This window comes from Pochonia chlamydosporia (genome assembly GCF_001653235.2).
Source record: "Pochonia chlamydosporia 170 chromosome Unknown PCv3seq00024, whole genome shotgun sequence".
In the NCBI taxonomy this organism is placed as follows: domain Eukaryota; kingdom Fungi; phylum Ascomycota; class Sordariomycetes; order Hypocreales; family Clavicipitaceae; genus Pochonia; species Pochonia chlamydosporia.
Window position 1 is genome coordinate 17301 of NW_019154059.1, and position 16560 is coordinate 33860.

At 48.3% G+C, this 16560-nt stretch overlaps 4 protein-coding genes across 4 annotated transcripts; all 4 read left to right on the forward strand.

Moving 5' to 3' along the window:
• Positions 1–267: 267 nt before the first annotated feature.
• VFPPC_18558 (retrovirus polyprotein) lies at positions 268–4032 on the forward strand (the record flags this gene model as incomplete). Its single annotated transcript, XM_022430149.1, has 1 exon — positions 268–4032. The coding sequence occupies one exon, from the start codon at positions 268–270 to the stop codon at positions 4030–4032; it is 3765 nt and encodes a 1254-aa protein (XP_022284860.1).
• Positions 4033–6232: 2200 nt separating this feature from the next.
• On the forward strand, positions 6233–9886 carry VFPPC_18559 (hypothetical protein; the record flags this gene model as incomplete). The annotated part of the gene is made up of 6 exons (XM_022430150.1): positions 6233–6479; positions 6743–6831; positions 8025–8392; positions 8442–9352; positions 9470–9809; positions 9865–9886. The coding sequence occupies 6 exons, from the start codon at positions 6233–6235 to the stop codon at positions 9884–9886; spliced, it is 1977 nt and encodes a 658-aa protein (XP_022284861.1).
• Positions 9887–10909: 1023 nt separating this feature from the next.
• On the forward strand, positions 10910–12069 carry VFPPC_18560 (glutathione-dependent formaldehyde-activating; the record flags this gene model as incomplete). Its single annotated transcript, XM_022430151.1, has 2 exons — positions 10910–11161; positions 11230–12069. The coding sequence occupies 2 exons, from the start codon at positions 10910–10912 to the stop codon at positions 12067–12069; spliced, it is 1092 nt and encodes a 363-aa protein (XP_022284862.1).
• A 491-nt stretch (positions 12070–12560) lies between these two features.
• VFPPC_18561 (PIF1-like helicase domain-containing protein) lies at positions 12561–16492 on the forward strand (the record flags this gene model as incomplete). The annotated part of the gene is made up of 2 exons (XM_022430152.1): positions 12561–16055; positions 16109–16492. 2 exons carry the CDS (start codon positions 12561–12563, stop codon positions 16490–16492), a joined length of 3879 nt encoding a protein of 1292 aa, XP_022284863.1.
• Between the last annotated feature and the right edge of the window lie 68 nt (positions 16493–16560).

A 16560-nucleotide genomic window follows, 5' to 3' on the forward strand; every position in this document is an offset into this window, starting at 1 on the left:
AAAAAGACAGACCTACAACTCTCTTCCCTAGACACCAACCAAGCCCACTTGCTATTACCATGTGCTTTGACGGAAGACAACAATGCAAGTTCGATAAAAACCAATTCTATGCTTGACTCTGGCGCTACTGGAAAGGGATTTATAGACGAGTCTTTTGCGCACATCAACAAATTCACGTTTTACAAACTACGAAACCGTCGCCGGTTGAATGTAGTCGATGGAAGACCCTCTTCGGCTGGCGATATCACTCACGTAGTAAAACTCAACATGGACATTAAAGGACACAAAGAAAAGATTCTATTTTACGTAACGAAGCTCGGAAAGTACGATATCATTCTCGGAAAACCCTGGCTAACAGACCACAACCCAAACGTCAATTGGAGTACGAATATAGTTACTTTCAACTCCAATCATTGCCGCCAATACTGCATGGAGAAGGGACAATACCAACTAGCAGTCTCAGGAGCTCCCACTTTGCCAATCCCAACAACGGCAACCATACATCCACGTCCATCAATCCCTCGAAGGATCGGCGCACCCGCATTCCACACGCTGGCCAACAAGCACGACGTCGACGTATTCTCACTATCTCTTTATGAGATCGATAAAAGACTAGCCGAACTTGGTGTTATCACAAACGTCTCCACGTTCGCAGAACCGAAGGCAGACCGATTCGACGCCGCACTTACGGACGTGCAAAAGATGAACCGAGAACTCCAGTCGCATGATAAAATAATACCTCCCAACCCCAGGGACCAACAAACCCAGGAACTCCAAGCTTCTCGGAAACTAGCAGCAGACATGTACCTTTCAGGGGCATCACTCGAGGATATTCACAAAGCACTCGAACCCAAGACTTTCATCAACCCCGCAACAAAAGTACCTGAACACTACCATGAATTCCTCAAAGTATTCGACCAGACAGAGGCAGATAAACTTCCCCCGCACCGACACTGCGACCACGAAATCGAACTTCAACCTGGCACAACCCCACCCCATGGACCTCTGTACGGCATGTCCGAAGACGAACTCGTCGTCCTCCGGAAATTCCTTCAAGAAAACCTCGACAAGGGCTTTATACGTGCCAGTACGTCACCAGCCGCCTCGCCAGTGCTATTTGCGAAGAAACCCGGAGGCGGCCTCCGTTTTTGCGTCGACTACCGGGCACTCAATGCCATAACCATCAAGAACCGATATCCACTGCCATTAATTCAGGAGACTCTTTCGCAACTAAGCCAAGCCAAATATTTCACCAAACTTGATGTCGTCGCAGCATTTAACCGAATACGCATCAAGGAGGGCCAAGAGTGGATGACAGCGTTCAACACAAGATATGGACTCTTCGAGAGTCTGGTGATGCCGTTCGGACTATCAAACGCCCCAGCTACCTTCCAAGCCAGGATCAACGAAGTATTACGCCCATTCCTGGACAGATATTGCACAGCCTATATCGACGACATTCTCATCTACTCAAACGACCTCGCCTCTCACAGACTCCACGTCAAATCAGTGCTCCAGGCGCTTGAAGCCGCGGGCTTGCAACTCGACGTCAAGAAGTGTGAATTCGAGACTACCGAAGTGAAATATCTGGGCATGATCATCTCAACCACGGGAGTACGAATGGACCCAGCGAAAGTCGACTGTCTCGTCAACTGGGAAGCGCCCATCAATGTAAAAGACGTCCAAGCCTTCTTAGGATTCTCGAATTTCTACAGACGATTCATCAAAGGATTCTCACGCATCGTACGACCACTGGTTGCCCTGACACGGAAGTTAGTCAAATGGAATTGGACCTCATCTTGCCAAGAGGCGTTCGACACGCTCAAAGAAAGCTTCACCTCGGCCCCGATCCTCAAACACTTCGACCCCACAAAAGAAGTCATTGTCGAATGCGATGCATCCGATTTCGTGTCTTCAGGCATCCTCTCCCAGGAAGACGATCGGGGGGTACTGCATCCAGTGGCCTTCATGTCTAAAAAATACGACCCCGCTGAATGTAACTACGAGATCTACGACAAAGAACTTTTGGCAATTGTACGCTGCTTCGAATGCTGGAGACCGGAACTCCAAGGCGCGCACCACCCGATCACAGTGATCACCGACCATGCCAATCTTCGATACTTCATGACAACTAAGCAACTTTCAAGACGCCAAGTCAGGTGGAGTGAATTCCTATCAGAGTTTCAATTTGCTATTAAGTCGGTACCAGGGAAAGATAACAGAAAACCCGACTCACTCACAAGGAGATCACAAGACTTGCCAAAAGATGAAAATGACGACCGCATCCAATACCAACAACAATCACTGCTAAAACCGCACAACATTGACTCCTCCGTACAAGAAGAACTGAAGATTGACCCTGAGCTCTCAGAACTCTTCGCAAACTTGTCCTGGGACCAGGAAATTGCACTATGCCCGGCCATTCTAGACGAAGTTGAACCAGAACCAATCAACCACAAAATCACAAGGCTGCTAGACAAAGGTTATGAAGAGGATGAATGGTGGATGAAAATTAGGGACGAGATGCTCAAACCCCACGGCATCCCCCACTCAAAGGAAGTCTCCCTATCTGAATGCACGATAAATGAAGGCCGACTGTACTTCCGAGAGAGATTGTACGTCCCAGAAGGCGAACTACGAACCCTTCTCACCCAACTCGCTCACGACAGCGTTGAGTCAGGCCACCCCGGGAAGAACAAGCTATACGAACTCATCTCACGCTCCTACTGGTGGCCGAGGCTCAGCACTGATACAAAAGAATTCACACGCAATTGCCACGGCTGCCTGAGAAACAAGTCCTCCCAACTGCGTTACCAGGGAACACTGAAGCCTCTCCCAATCCCACTGCAAAGATGGAGAGACCTGTCTGTCGACTTCATCGGCCCGTTTCAACCAACTTCCCGCGGATTTAACGCGATCATGGTCGTAGTCGATAGGCTGTCAAAGGACAGACATTTCACGCCCTGCAGGACCGACATGAAAGCACACGACTTAGCCATGCTCTTCGTGCGAGATGTATGGAAACTCCACGGTCTACCAGATTCAATTGTGTCCGATCGAGGACCACTGTTCATTTCGGAGTTCTGGAAGGCAGTCTGCCACCGATTACAGACCAACATCAGCCTTTCTACAGCATACCACCCGGAAACCGACGGCCAAACCGAGAACGCTAACTCATTCCTCGAACAATACCTTCGCCAATATGTCAGCTTCGCCCAAGACGACTGGGATGAGTGGCTCCCACTGGCTGAATTCGCAGCCCGTAATGTCGTCAACGACTCAACTGGCATGTCCCCCTTTTTCGCGAACACGGGCTACCACCCTCGAATGAGCTTCGGCCCTCCTCGAGCGATGTCGAAAGCAGTATCCAAGGACCTGGCAGAACGCAGCAACGAGGGCAATAACTTCGTCGCGAAGATGGAGGAGATCACCGATCTACTCCGGACGAACCTGCGTTCAGCCCAAGCCTCACAAGAAAAATTCGCCAATGCAAACAGATCACCGGCGCCAGCCTATCGAGTCGGAGATCTGGTCCTGCTAAGCACGCGTAACATCAATTCAGCCAGACCCATCCCAAAACTCGATCACAAGTTCATTGGCCCTTTTCGAATAGAGCGCGTGCTCAGCTCTCACACCTACCAGCTCAAATTGCCACACGAATTAAGCTCAATTCACAACTCATTCCATACCAACCTCCTGCGACCATTACCAAACGACCCACTCCCCGGCCAGTACAACCCGCCGCCGCCGCCAATAGCACTGGACGAAAGAGGGGAGAAGCTCTGGGCGATTGAAGAAATACTGGACTCGAGACGCAAAAAAGGGAAAGGTTTTCAGTACTATATACTATGGAGAGGCTTTGGTCATAGGGAAGCCACATGGGAACCATTGCACAATGTCGTCAACGCACACATCGCAATAAAAGAGTTTGAGAAACGCCACAGAAGCAAACCCAGACCCACGAGGCAAGAGGTGCGAAATGCCCGACACCAAGCGAAGCAAGATGTCAAAAATTCAGAAACGAGGGAGTAAAGAGGGACCATATGTGAGGGAATCATGTGACCTGCCCGTTTAATGAATGTCTCACTTTGTGAGCATTGTGTAAATAGCTTCAGCTAGAGTTCCTTTACGGGTTCTCTTTTTCTCCTTGTGAATAATCGCTTCATCCAAGTCGCACTCGACCTTGTTCGTGCACTCGTACCGTTACAATCACCCAGTCTTACAACTCACCGGAAAAGTATCTAGCGGCTCTGGCCATGCCTCTATCAGGCGGATCAAGTACAGTCTTAGCCAATAAGGCTAGAAAGTACAAGGTAATCAATAACTGGAATAAATGCGTTAAGAGCTCATACTTGGTTAAACCCAGGCACTGGGAAATAGGACCAAACCCTGGTACTGGGTCACAAATGGTCATTAGAGACGATGACAGGAATTTGTTGAAATCGTCGGATCAGAGATTACTTCCTCTGCCGGACTCATCAACTCAAGGCTCCGACGAACATGCGTCCGCATCACCAAAAAGTCTGCTGGAAATTGTCCCGCCTCGAAAATCCACTAGTAAATCACCTTACATCCAAGCACAGGAAGGTAACAAGCAGCAACCCACACCTCATTCATTCCCTGACCGAAGAGCAGAAAGGAGAGCAGAACCAGCGGCGGCAACCGTATCCCGCTCCGCTGACTTCGTTGATGAGACTCCCCGTTTCGAAAGCCAAGAAGCCACCCGCGAACCACGAAAAAGACCTCCGTCATGAACAAGACAATTCCACGGAGCATATTACATTACTTGAGCTACCGGACTCAATCTCATACCCACCGTCCGAGCCGATAAACATATCCCATATATCAGAGAATTCCCGCATCGAGCCACGCTCACCGACGGGATCCCAGCAACAACCCTCTCTGTCCAATACCATCCAGAAACCCGGAATATCATCAGCAAGACAAAATCCTCAACTACAACCGGAATCATCTAGGATTAGCGCGCGTAAGACGGCCCCAATCGATGCCAAAAACAGCAGAAAACGATTCATTCGATCAATCCACTCCTCGCCTACGCTACTACTGAGAACATCTCCGAACATTAGGCTTCTACTCCTGAGAACTCCTGGCTTCTCGATGGCGGACACAGCTTCTAGGTCGCTCAAAACCAAATCAAACTACCGTACCATGTTGGAAAGGAATACTGTGCCTGGAGTTTCATATCCTACAGAGGCGTTAATGAATCTCACAGCCAAGCGAATTGCTCACAAGCTTGCTGAGCAAGGACATAGAAACCGTATCAATTCTGCTCTGCAAATAATGGCTAGCTTTTTGCTGGATCACCGAAAGTTGGACGAGGGTGATGGGGAACAGATGGATGGCAAGGTACAGCCGAGCATACTAAACAGCAAAGCAAGTGTGGTGGAAAATGCCATTTCGTATATGATGAAACTTAGAATGGAGAATGACGACCTAAGGCAAGAGCTGCGAAAGCTCAGGACCCAGCTGAAAGAAGCGAGGCTAAAACAGCCCGCGACGTAGCCACCGCAGCACGGTGACGCAAATGTAACTCACTCACCTCAGCATACATCACAATCCTATCTGGTTCTGACCACAGCAGTTGGAAACCCACTATCTTGTCGTGTATGAGGTCGATAATAATGACCTAAAGAGTTCAACATGCAGAATGTAATTGTATGCCCTACCAGTGTGCATGTGGGGAGGATGTTGTCGGATAAGGCTGCCTCTGTTGATTGAACAAGCAGACTTAGAGTAATTGCTGGATGTCATAAAATCATGGATATCAGAAGGTGAAGAGGCTGGCCAGCCACTTGGAAATAATTAGAAGGCTGGAAATAATGCTTCTTTGCTAAGATAAATGACGTGAATCCCTCTGGCAAGAGGAGGACAACAAGTTCAGATATACAAGCAATTGACAGGCTATTGAATCAAGAACTGCATCTTCAGTGTAGTAAAAATTGAATTGGAACCGCATAACGCGACAGTATTGCTGTGTTGACAATCCATCACGAATTGGGAACATTTTGGCCGCCATGTTCACGGCTTGTCTCCAGTGGAGGACGTCTAGGTCGCTGGCGACTTAATCGATTAGGTCGGCTTGTGGCACACTCATTTTTTGGGCCCTCTCTGCCACCGATCGATCAGTCCTTGCTTCCCCGCCTCCACCCTTTCACTTTTACCACTAGAGATCAGATGGATCCCGTCCCACTCAGGAGTCCACGGCTATGACATGAGGAAGCGGACCGAACAGCAAAGGAGGCTACCCAATGGAGAGACAGGAGACCATCTCGCCATAGAAATGCAGGCGATTGACCGGACCTACAGAATCGGACAGCAGAAGGAAGTGGAGGTGTATCGGATTCTGACGCAGGAGACGGTAGAGGACCGTATCGTGGCGTCGCAGAATAAGAAAAAGGAGATTGTTGAGGCGGCACTCGATGAAGCAGAGAGCATGAAGATTGGTCGCTTGGGCGAAAGTGAGCTTAAGTTCTTGTTTAATACGCACCGCTAAGAAAGTACGATACCCCTTATTTGATGGATTACTAGATTTCAGGATCGGCCATCAAGGTTTATGGAGGGAGGCGGGCGGTGACGAATTACGTAGATCCACTGTTGAAGTTGCTTTTGGTAGGAGCTCAATGACGACGAGGACTATGTATAGTTAGTTAGTAGAATACATATTAATGAATTCATCACGCTTTACCATTCCACAGCATGAGCTAATCATAAGTCGTATTAGGTATACTACCAACTATTCTCGTCTTCCTCCAGCGCCACAGGACTGTCCGTTCAGGTGCAGTAGATTTTACCAAGGATGGTAAGCTGATGGTAAGACCTACCTGGTTAGGCCTGGACTACGCAATGCGACCAGCGAAATTGATGGTGCATCATTGCCCCTCACTAATTGAATGTGGCTTGCTCAGTGAGAACTCAGCAGTGGTGTTGACACAAGGACAGGGGGTTGGTGGGGTTGAAGGATTGAGTTCCCGGTATAGTTACCACTGTTCCCAAAGCTAGCGGGGTTGGGCAAACCAGGAGTATTGCGCGTGCTAAATGGATTCTTATTGCACGCTGCTCTTCTCACCTGTACTACGAAAAGAGAACAAGCCTTCAGCCCTTGCAATTCATTTTTGGCCGACACTGTCGGTGACAACAGCCAATCAAGTGTCGTAACGAGGCAGGTAACCCACCAGGAAGCCTTTGATGAAGAATAAAGGACGGAAAATATGTATTAAATCGCAGTTCTGGCGCAATAACTAGGATGTCAAAATGGAAAGGGGCTACCAGGGGTTGGGGACTTGTGTAACATCTGCAGGCCAATTTGTGCCGAAGATTGCAGTAGGCTTCGCCAGAAAAGCCGTCAACCAGTCAGTAGCGGCATCTGAAAGAAGCCATTCCTCGTAGCTTGCAATAGCGGTATGCGTATTTGGATCCTTATTCATGGGCGAGATCTTCTTGCTGCACCTTGTTTGTGTTCTACTGGCGTGTCGTTTAGATTTGCGAGGAGCAAAGTTATTGTGTTGTGCAATTGAAGTTTTACGATGGTGTGGCCCTGCTTTGCGACGCTGTCTGTAGTTGATAGGGCAGGTTTGATCCTCTCGTCGCGGGGTCGCCATGATGCCTACATCGCACTGGGCTATCCAATTGGCCTTTTGGAACGTGGTACGCCGCTATAAATGGCTGTCGTTTCGAGAAATTTATTCTCTTTGTGATGAATGTTTTTTTAGAGGGTACGGGAGGAAGTTGAGGTGAAATGCAGCGTTATCGGAGTTGCATCACATGACATTAGAGGCAACCTCCCTCACGGAGGGTTGAAACTAAGGCCCCTCCCAAACCAGCACATGAGCCGGCATAGTCAACTTCAATGCAACCGGATTGCATAGTCAAGTCCGGCTTAATCTCTTCTCGGCCCATATGACGCTTCTAACATTGCCGGCGGAAGTGTTGGCATGCATCATTGACTTTGTATTTATTCCTGATACCTATGATAGTAAGATCTTCGCGGATTCTAACAGCAGTAGCTTGGCGATAAGCGTGATGTCAAAAGTTTGTGCGAAGTCTCAAAGACTCTTTATGACTTGGCATCGACCCGTCTCTACAGCCTGCACGAAGTCATCCTGCAATCACTCGACGAAGATTGTCTGGATGAGGTTCATGTGAAAGAATTACTTCGAGCTGCAGGACGACCGAACAATCTCCTGTCGCGTGTAGTCAACCTACGGATATCAGCCCCATTCTCCAAAAGACTAAGGCACCGGTGCATACATGGCGACGAAAACGATTATGGCGACGATGGCCAAGTAAACGACCTCTCCTCACTGCAACGGCTTAGTAACCGTATTCTACCCATTTTGCAAAACCTCCAAGATGGAAAACTTCGAAAATTCAAGTATGTCCCGAAATGAATGGTTGCTGGGCATGGCTAATCGCGATGGCAGTTGGGACATGGGCGTATGTGTCCCTAGGCAAATTCTCGGCAAAAACGGATATCTCCCAAACAATCAGAGTCACCTTGAATACGTCCGTCTGGTGACGGACCCGACCTGCGTCTGTAACTCCCATACCTCACCACTTGCCTTGCAGGAACTACGGTGTTTGAAAGGCATTTCTTGGACGGGGCTAAGAACAAGACCCGACCTTGTTGCGCTTGGCCTAGCACTGCAGGAGAACGCGGGCCATCTCGAAGTCTTAGAGTTAGACTTCATCGACTGGCCGTTGGTAAGGAGGCACTGGAACGACTTGGGCGATGATTTTGGAGACTTCTTCGACTATGCGTTGAGAGTGCGCCCTCGCTCAACCAACCGTCGATATCCAGCCCTACAAAAGCTGTCCCTTTCTGGCCTTGATCTAACCCCATACTTCCGCGGAATTGCTGCCGCTATGGATTCTGTATCACTTCAGTCAATAGCTGTGCACCGATGCCTAGGCTGGGAGTTGCTCCTGGAACACTGGATAGAGTCACACCGTCCATTAAGCATTAAATCATTGGAGATATATCAGCCCTTGATATCTGAGGGTATATCCGGTGTAGAGGAGCAGGCCTTACGAACTTTTCTGGAGAACGTTAGTGGGTTGGAGAACCTTTATCTCTCACTTCCCAGTCCGATGGGTACAAAGATCTTGTGGAGAACGGCAGTGCGACACAGGGCGACTCTACGACGGTTCATCTACCATGCTAGAAGCGTAAATCTTGACGGTGAGTCCGACCGATTTGAAGAGGAAATGGACCTGAATGACATGGCACTGTTGAGTGACTCATTCCTGGCTCGCTTGGGTGAGGAATATTCTGTAGGGGGAATGGAGTTTGAAGATCATTTGTGGTTCACAGAACAGTCGCCAAATCCGCTAGGTGAGCTTAAACTCGAATGAATCGGCCTGGCCTGCCATCCTCGCCGCTTGGTAAGTTGCCCTGTCCAGTCCGTTGACTGCTTCTTCGAGCGCGCAGTATCTGATTTGGTTTAGAAAGAGGTTCTGGAACCGTTCTCCGGCAAGGAGAGCCTACAAATTGTGCATATTAGGCAATCGGGGCCCGATATTAAGCAATTTGGCTCTTGGGTCTTCAACCAGATCTGGTTAGATGATGCGACCCTGTTCGAGGACTACATTGGCCCGGCTCGGCGGGAGCTCTGTGAAGACGGTATGCTGGGGTGGGTTTCTTGGCAATCGGATGTGGCCAACACCAAGGATAACCTCGTCGCGACCATCCTGACCAACAGCCTTTGCGAGTTTGCCGATTGGGCTTTCGGTGCAAATGGCATTACGTCTCTCCATATTATAGCATACGGAGACTTTTCGTGCCAGGGGAGGTTCGCGGATAACTGTTTCATGCTACGCAGATGCTTGTTAACACACGGCCGACAGAGACCATACCGGCTCTATATAAACATGATAAATCTAGGTGCCTGTCGCTAAGTGTCAACCCATTCCATATTAGGAAAAAACATCCATTTTGGGCCTTAGCTTGACCACTTCCGGGGCATTCCGAGGCCGACTAAGAATATATATATATATTATATATACTACTGTGTTACGTTACGTGGTGTGTGCTACGTGGTATAGTATATAGTATAGTATATAGTATAGAGAGGAGAATGACAAGAATAAGAAGAATTAGAATCGTTCCTCTCCCCCTGTGGTCCCCGTAGCTTGAAAGTCGTCGCTTGCAGTGGTTTACCCTCAAACATACGCTACATACTACGGGACATTTTCTCCCCTCGCCGCCATATGAACGTTTTTCTCCTCGATTTTCACATTACCTCGTGATTTTCACTCCCAAGCCTCTAACGATTTAGTGTTTAGTATAACCTCAGTATAACCTCAGTGACGACCGAAGTTCGATGCCTGAGGATACACAGGCCGCCTGACAGCTCCCATCGCTTCCATAATTTTCCCCTGAAGTTTGAAACAAAGAGACCCTCATCTTCCGTAAGATCGCCGTCAGACTTTATGCGAAAATAGTAGTCGCCCTGACCATTTCATCCCTTTCGGGCAAGCAACGAAACACCTTATGCATGAATTATTTGCTTTTTGTCCTCATGTTGAACCCGGATCTCAACCCTCAGATCAAGGATTTCCATGGTAAATGAAGCTTCCTTCAGTCGAACCGTATCATTCTTCTCTCCTTCACCAGTGATTAAACATTTCCCCGGAATATTTCAGAGTTTCTGAATCCCCCCTTTTAGTTGTTGGGATAGGAATAATTTGGAATCAATCTGAACCATTCTTTCTACCTCAATTCTTATAATAATCATGTGTATTAAGGATCCTCTCGTACCATTCACCCTCGTCCTCGATATCCTCAACATTTTGACATGTCTCCAGTTCCCCAACTCAGCAGAGTACCCCCTACGAGATCCACCTTACAAGCCAATTGGTATTTCATCCCATTCCGTTGCCTTCCTTCATTATGTCTACATGGTTCACTATTCTCGCCCGGGTAGCTGAGGTGGATAGAATCCTGGACTCCGCATATCGCAATGCCCTATGTGAGTTCGAGGAAGGCAGCAATGATGCCACAGCAGGAGATTGGAGGAGCTTTTACATAGCATTCTATGGTGATCTGTTGGAAGTTGGGAGGGCATATATGATCCGCGGTCAGGCTCGGCTTCCCGGAAATGACCAGGCAGAGGCGCCTAAGGCAAGTATTCTCTACTTTCTCGTCTGCTACCGTCCTTTGATGCCACCAGGTTTTTCACCCTCCGCAAGTTGCTGCTGATCGTTATACAGTTTACTGCCTTTGACGCTATTCCTTTATTAACGGACCACCTGCCCATCCATCAGCTACGTATTAATGCGGCTGCTGAGTTGACTTGCACACCGCGATTTGTCGACGCCACTCGCACGTTCGAATTCGAAGCAAAAGTTACTGGATACTATGGCGATCCCGCCCCTCAAGCCTTACGCAACGACAGAGCTTTCAAAGCTTCCCAGACCCGCACTAAGACTCAATATATTTACGCAGAACAATCCCCCAAATTCGACCGTACTCTCGGTAATGAAAACCTGCGCGCTCAAAGCAGGCTTTTCATCGATGGCTTTTACACCTTCCCAGATGAGGAGACTCAGCAGCCTGGATATCTCGACTTGCTCGCCGTGTCATTTAACTCGACCAACAAGGACCCGGTAAACAAAACAAGTTCTCCTGCTAAGGGGGGTTCCTCTCGCCGCAGAGATGTGCCGCTTAAGATATCACCTGGGAAGCAAGCAAACACCAGCAAAGCGCCAGCCCCTATGACTCCGCCAAACTCGCGCCTTCCTTTGCACAGCGGGAGTTCCGCTTCAACGCCTCATACTGTATCTGACACGTTTACTCCCAGAAGGGCCAGTTCCATATCCTCTCTCGCAATGGGCGATGGCAGCAGGGAAAATATAATTGTTGATTTTAAGGTTCTCAACAGCGAACCCGAGGCTCAAGGTGGTCATTCTGCGGTGAACTCTTTTACCCCAAGTGCTTTGCAGAGCAAGCGCCAGGCGACTGAACCCTCTCAAGAGCCTTCTTCTAAGCGCAGTCGGAAGCCGAGCCAGAAAGCAAAGGAGATGTTTACTGAAGATGAGCTTGAGGAATAAGAGACATCCGTTGTTTTGGCTGTTTCTATAGTTTAGAACTGCACTGATTCTAATTCTCTTTAGACTCTGCTTTTACGCCTTCCCACTGTCCAGTGCGTAGAACGTACAGCAACGCACAATCCATCTGTACTTTTAAAATGTCTGGGGTGCGGCAGCAACGATTTTACAGCTATAATGCCGCCACCAACGAACAACAAGACCGACTGCGTATGATACGAATCCCTGTTCAATCGTTTTTTAACGGTAATAGTCATGCACTGTTGGAAACTTTTTCCATCAACACACAAGTCAACCAGCGCAGCCGGTTTCCCCCAGGCGATACTACCAGAGGCCATATTGCAAGAGACAATGATACTATTATTGTTAATACTACAAGGCGTCGTCGTCGTCGCCGTCGTCGTTGCAACGAGGATACCGAATTTCCCTTAGCGAGGCCTCGAAGACGTCGCCTAGGCGCGATATTTGCAGAGGCTGACGTGCGATTTCGAGGGATGAGGAAAAGATTTAAGGATCGCTGGAACAAGGAGTTCCCCGATACACCATGTGCCGAGTGCGCAACCTTGCTCCTCCCGAGGAACCGCAAACAGAGAGCATTCCAGGACAACCATGAATACGGCATCACCAGAGTTTTTGGTGTTCCTGTGACTGATGAATCTGGTGGTGTGACTCTCTGCGAGGACTGTTGCAAAGAGCCTCAAGCCCCTATAGATTGCGGCCAGGTCCCTCAATGCATTGCTTCTCTTCCACGGCGATCGACTCTGTTCATATCTCCCTTCAAGTTGGACACGAATCTGGGGAGGACTTCGGGTTACAACTTACACACAACCCCTTATGTGTACCGAACTTTATCGGGTGTTATTAACACGAATCCGATTAATGAGCGAGCGAACATGCTCTATTCCGGCACACTTGGAGCTTATCTGCAGAGCAGTCCACATCGAGTAGACCAACACCAGAATCTCGAGCATCTAATTCACGTTCGTAATTGGCTACTGCAAAGAAACCCCGTCTTCCAAAGGAATGATGTGCAGGCGCATCTACAAATCGACCATCCGTTACCAATTGCTGATCTCCCTGAGAACAGCGATGAGCGTCGACCTCAAACTCGCCCGGATCTTGTCATGAACCCATTTCAGTATGACCAAGAAACGAGGAATGAGGATTTCCGGTATGATAGGCTCTCCGTGGGGGCTGTCCAGGTCCCACAGGGACATCCTCCAAAACCGATGCTATTTCGAACAGATCCGGATGTCGAGGTGCTCTGCTTCCCGCACCTTTATCCTTACGGGAGAGGACAATTCATACAAGGAGACCGCCGCGAAGATGGGCGCTCTATATATACTCGTCACATGGACACGAAAAGGAAGCTCAATTCTTACAACCGCAATTTCAGAGATGACTATTACTGGGCCGCGTGGGCATATCAAGAAATGGAAGCTACGAGGATCTTCCAGAACACCAATCGTCTTATTCAAAATAAGACGAGGCAAGCCATAGATAACCGTCTTCCCCAGCATCAACTACTACAGCAGTCAAATTATGGGACACATTCTATTCTCAGTGAAACTCTCACACATACTATACCCGGCTCAATCCGAACCGGCGAAGCTTATTTTCTTGAAAAGGAACGCCTCGTAAATTCGATGATTGGAGGCTACGGACTTCCTCAACTATTTATTACGTTGACTTTCAATGAAGGTTGGGAAGAATTTAAGGACATTCTGCATTCAATCTCGCCCGCTGCTATTCCATCCAACCATCCATGGGAGGGAGTTCAATACTATTACGAGAGAATCCATAATTTAAAATCCAAGTTCTGGAGGGGAGGATCCGGTCACGCCAAATTTGGGGCCCTGAAAGAGCTAATCGAAAGATTTGAATTCCAACTACGAGGCGCAATACATAGCCATTGCCTATTGTGGACGGGGAAGCCTATCAAGGAATTGCTTGCAGGCAACTTCGTCCGCGCAGATATTCCGGATCCTGAAGAGGAGCCTGAATTGCATAGCCTTGTCATGAAATATCAGATTCACAAGTGCAAAGACTACATTTGTGGCGGTCCTGGAAGGCACGGGAAGTGCTCCAAAGGCTTCCCAGCAGACGTATCGGGCAGAACGTTTCATCAGCCTGGAAACCCCAGGTATACCTATGCCCGTACCGAGGCTGACGTTTGGGTGGTTCCCTACAATTCTCAATTGCTATTGATTTGGGAAGGCCACTGCAACGTCCAATTTGTGACGAACCAAGGTCTTGCATCTTACATCACGAAATATGTCACCAAAAACGAGCCACTCTCTCACATTCATACTGGCAACTCTACAGAAATCCAAAAGCACTTGCTGGCTCGTAGGATGGGGTCTATGGAAATCGTCGTGCTGTGCTTGGGTTTTGACATTTTTCGCTGCACCAGTGGAACTCTCTACCTTCCAACCAATATTCCTGAGATGAGGAATTACTCTGTTCGCCCAGTTAAGCATATCCTCGAGCACCCGGAAGACGCTTATTTCCCAGATGCTATGGAGAAATACTTTGCTCGACCAAGAGTGCCTCGGTTCGAAGTCTTGACCTATTTTGACTACTTTGCATACTATGAAATTACGAAAACTCGCACCATTAATCGACAGGGTCCTCGAGAAGGGTGGCAAGACTCATTAGGATATTGGGTATATCAAAGGAAGAAGCCTATCCTGATTCGCACTTCTTACCGACGACTTTGTGATGGAGAGGTGTTTTTTTACGTGCAGCTCCTTTACAGATATCATTGGAGATCAGATGACGAAATCATTGCTAACTCCACCACTTACCGTGAAAGGCTTTTCGAGCTGGACCCAGTATTGTATGACGCTGCTTTACGGGGACACGCCGATAAAGCTGAACATGGCAATATAGCCCTCTGGAGAGAGTATTGCGAGATGGTTCAAAGAGTTGCGGAGGCGGCTCCGCCAAATGTCCATGATATGGTGTCTGAGCAGCTCCGGCAACTGAATACCATGACGATTCTAGGACTCGCTGATGCTGCAGGCCTTACTCTGAAAGGCGAGCAATACCAGTGCTATAGTATGGTAACGCAAAACATTTCTGCATCTAGGCATCAGGGCCGTATGTTCTTTATAACAGGGCCTGGTGGGACGGAGAAATCTTTTCTCCTGCGTGCTCTGCAGTATTGGTGCGATAGATCCCGAAACCCTTCCTTACTGCTTGCGCCTACTGGGATTGCGGCAAAAAATATTAATGGGAATACAATCCACTCGGCTCTGTCAATCTATAGTAGCCGAGGCAGTTACCACACCGGCTTATTTAGGTTCGAAGATCAAAAAAAGAAAGACCTAGAAAAGAAAACCGTGCTTATTATTGATGAAGTATCGATGGTAGATGGCGTACTGCTTGACTACCTCGCCTCCCTTTTCGCCAAACTGAGGAGGAATAACAGGCCCTTCTGCAACATGCATGTCATCGTTTTTGGGGATTTGATGCAATTGCCCCCTGTGGAAGGCTTGAAGGTCTTCAAGGCCTCGGTTTGGAGGCTCTTCCATCCCATCTTTCTACGACAACCGCAGCGGCAGACAAACGAGAGGTTCTTCAGGATCTTGAACAAGATTCGCTTCGGAATTATCGATGGCGAAGTAAGATGCACTCTGGAAGAACGCTGGCGCCAATATAATCCAGAAAATGTCATATGGAATACCACGTACCTGTCTTCTCTTCGCGATGAGGCTGCGGCACTAAACCATGTCGTTCTCTCCGGCATGCCATCAGAGAACCTTATCTTCGTTTCAAAAGCCGAAGACTTTGAAAATGGAGTAAGGTTGCAATATTTAGAGCACTCGAAAGTATTCAATAAGGGGACAAACTTCGCATCCTCTGTGGTATGTACTGTTGGGGCCAAAGTCATGTTTCTCACAAATAGCATGCTGAGCGAGAGAGGCATATCTAACGGCTCTATGGGTGTTATTACTAATTTGTTTCCTAACGACGAAGTTGAAGCTGCATTTCCTACTAAAGAAGGTATCCAAGTAAGTTCTTCTACTTGGACCTATAGGACTACCGACTCCTTACCGCCCTTGAAGCCTGGATGCGCGAAGCAGCTAATGCAGTTCAGGTCATGCACTTGCACAAAACTCCGTCGTATTTCCAGACGAATGGGGTGGAATATAAACGTTTACAGCTTCCAATAATCAACGCATTTGCGTTGACAATTCATAAGGTTCAAGGTTTATCGCTGCCAGCTGTTACCGTCGCCTTGAACTCTAATATCTTCTCTGACGGACAAGCATATGTGGCGTTGAGCAGAGCAAAGGATCTCGAACAAGTGTACTTGACCCACTGTGATCTTGGAGCCATCAAGGCAGACTCAGAAGCAATAGCTGAATACGAAAGACTGGAAGCTAAGGCAAAACAACTCAATAGACCACATTCTCGCTGACCTTGCTTTCACTCAAACGTGCACCTTGAACCGTAACCTCGGCAACTCCCCAGTCTCCGTTTCGTTCT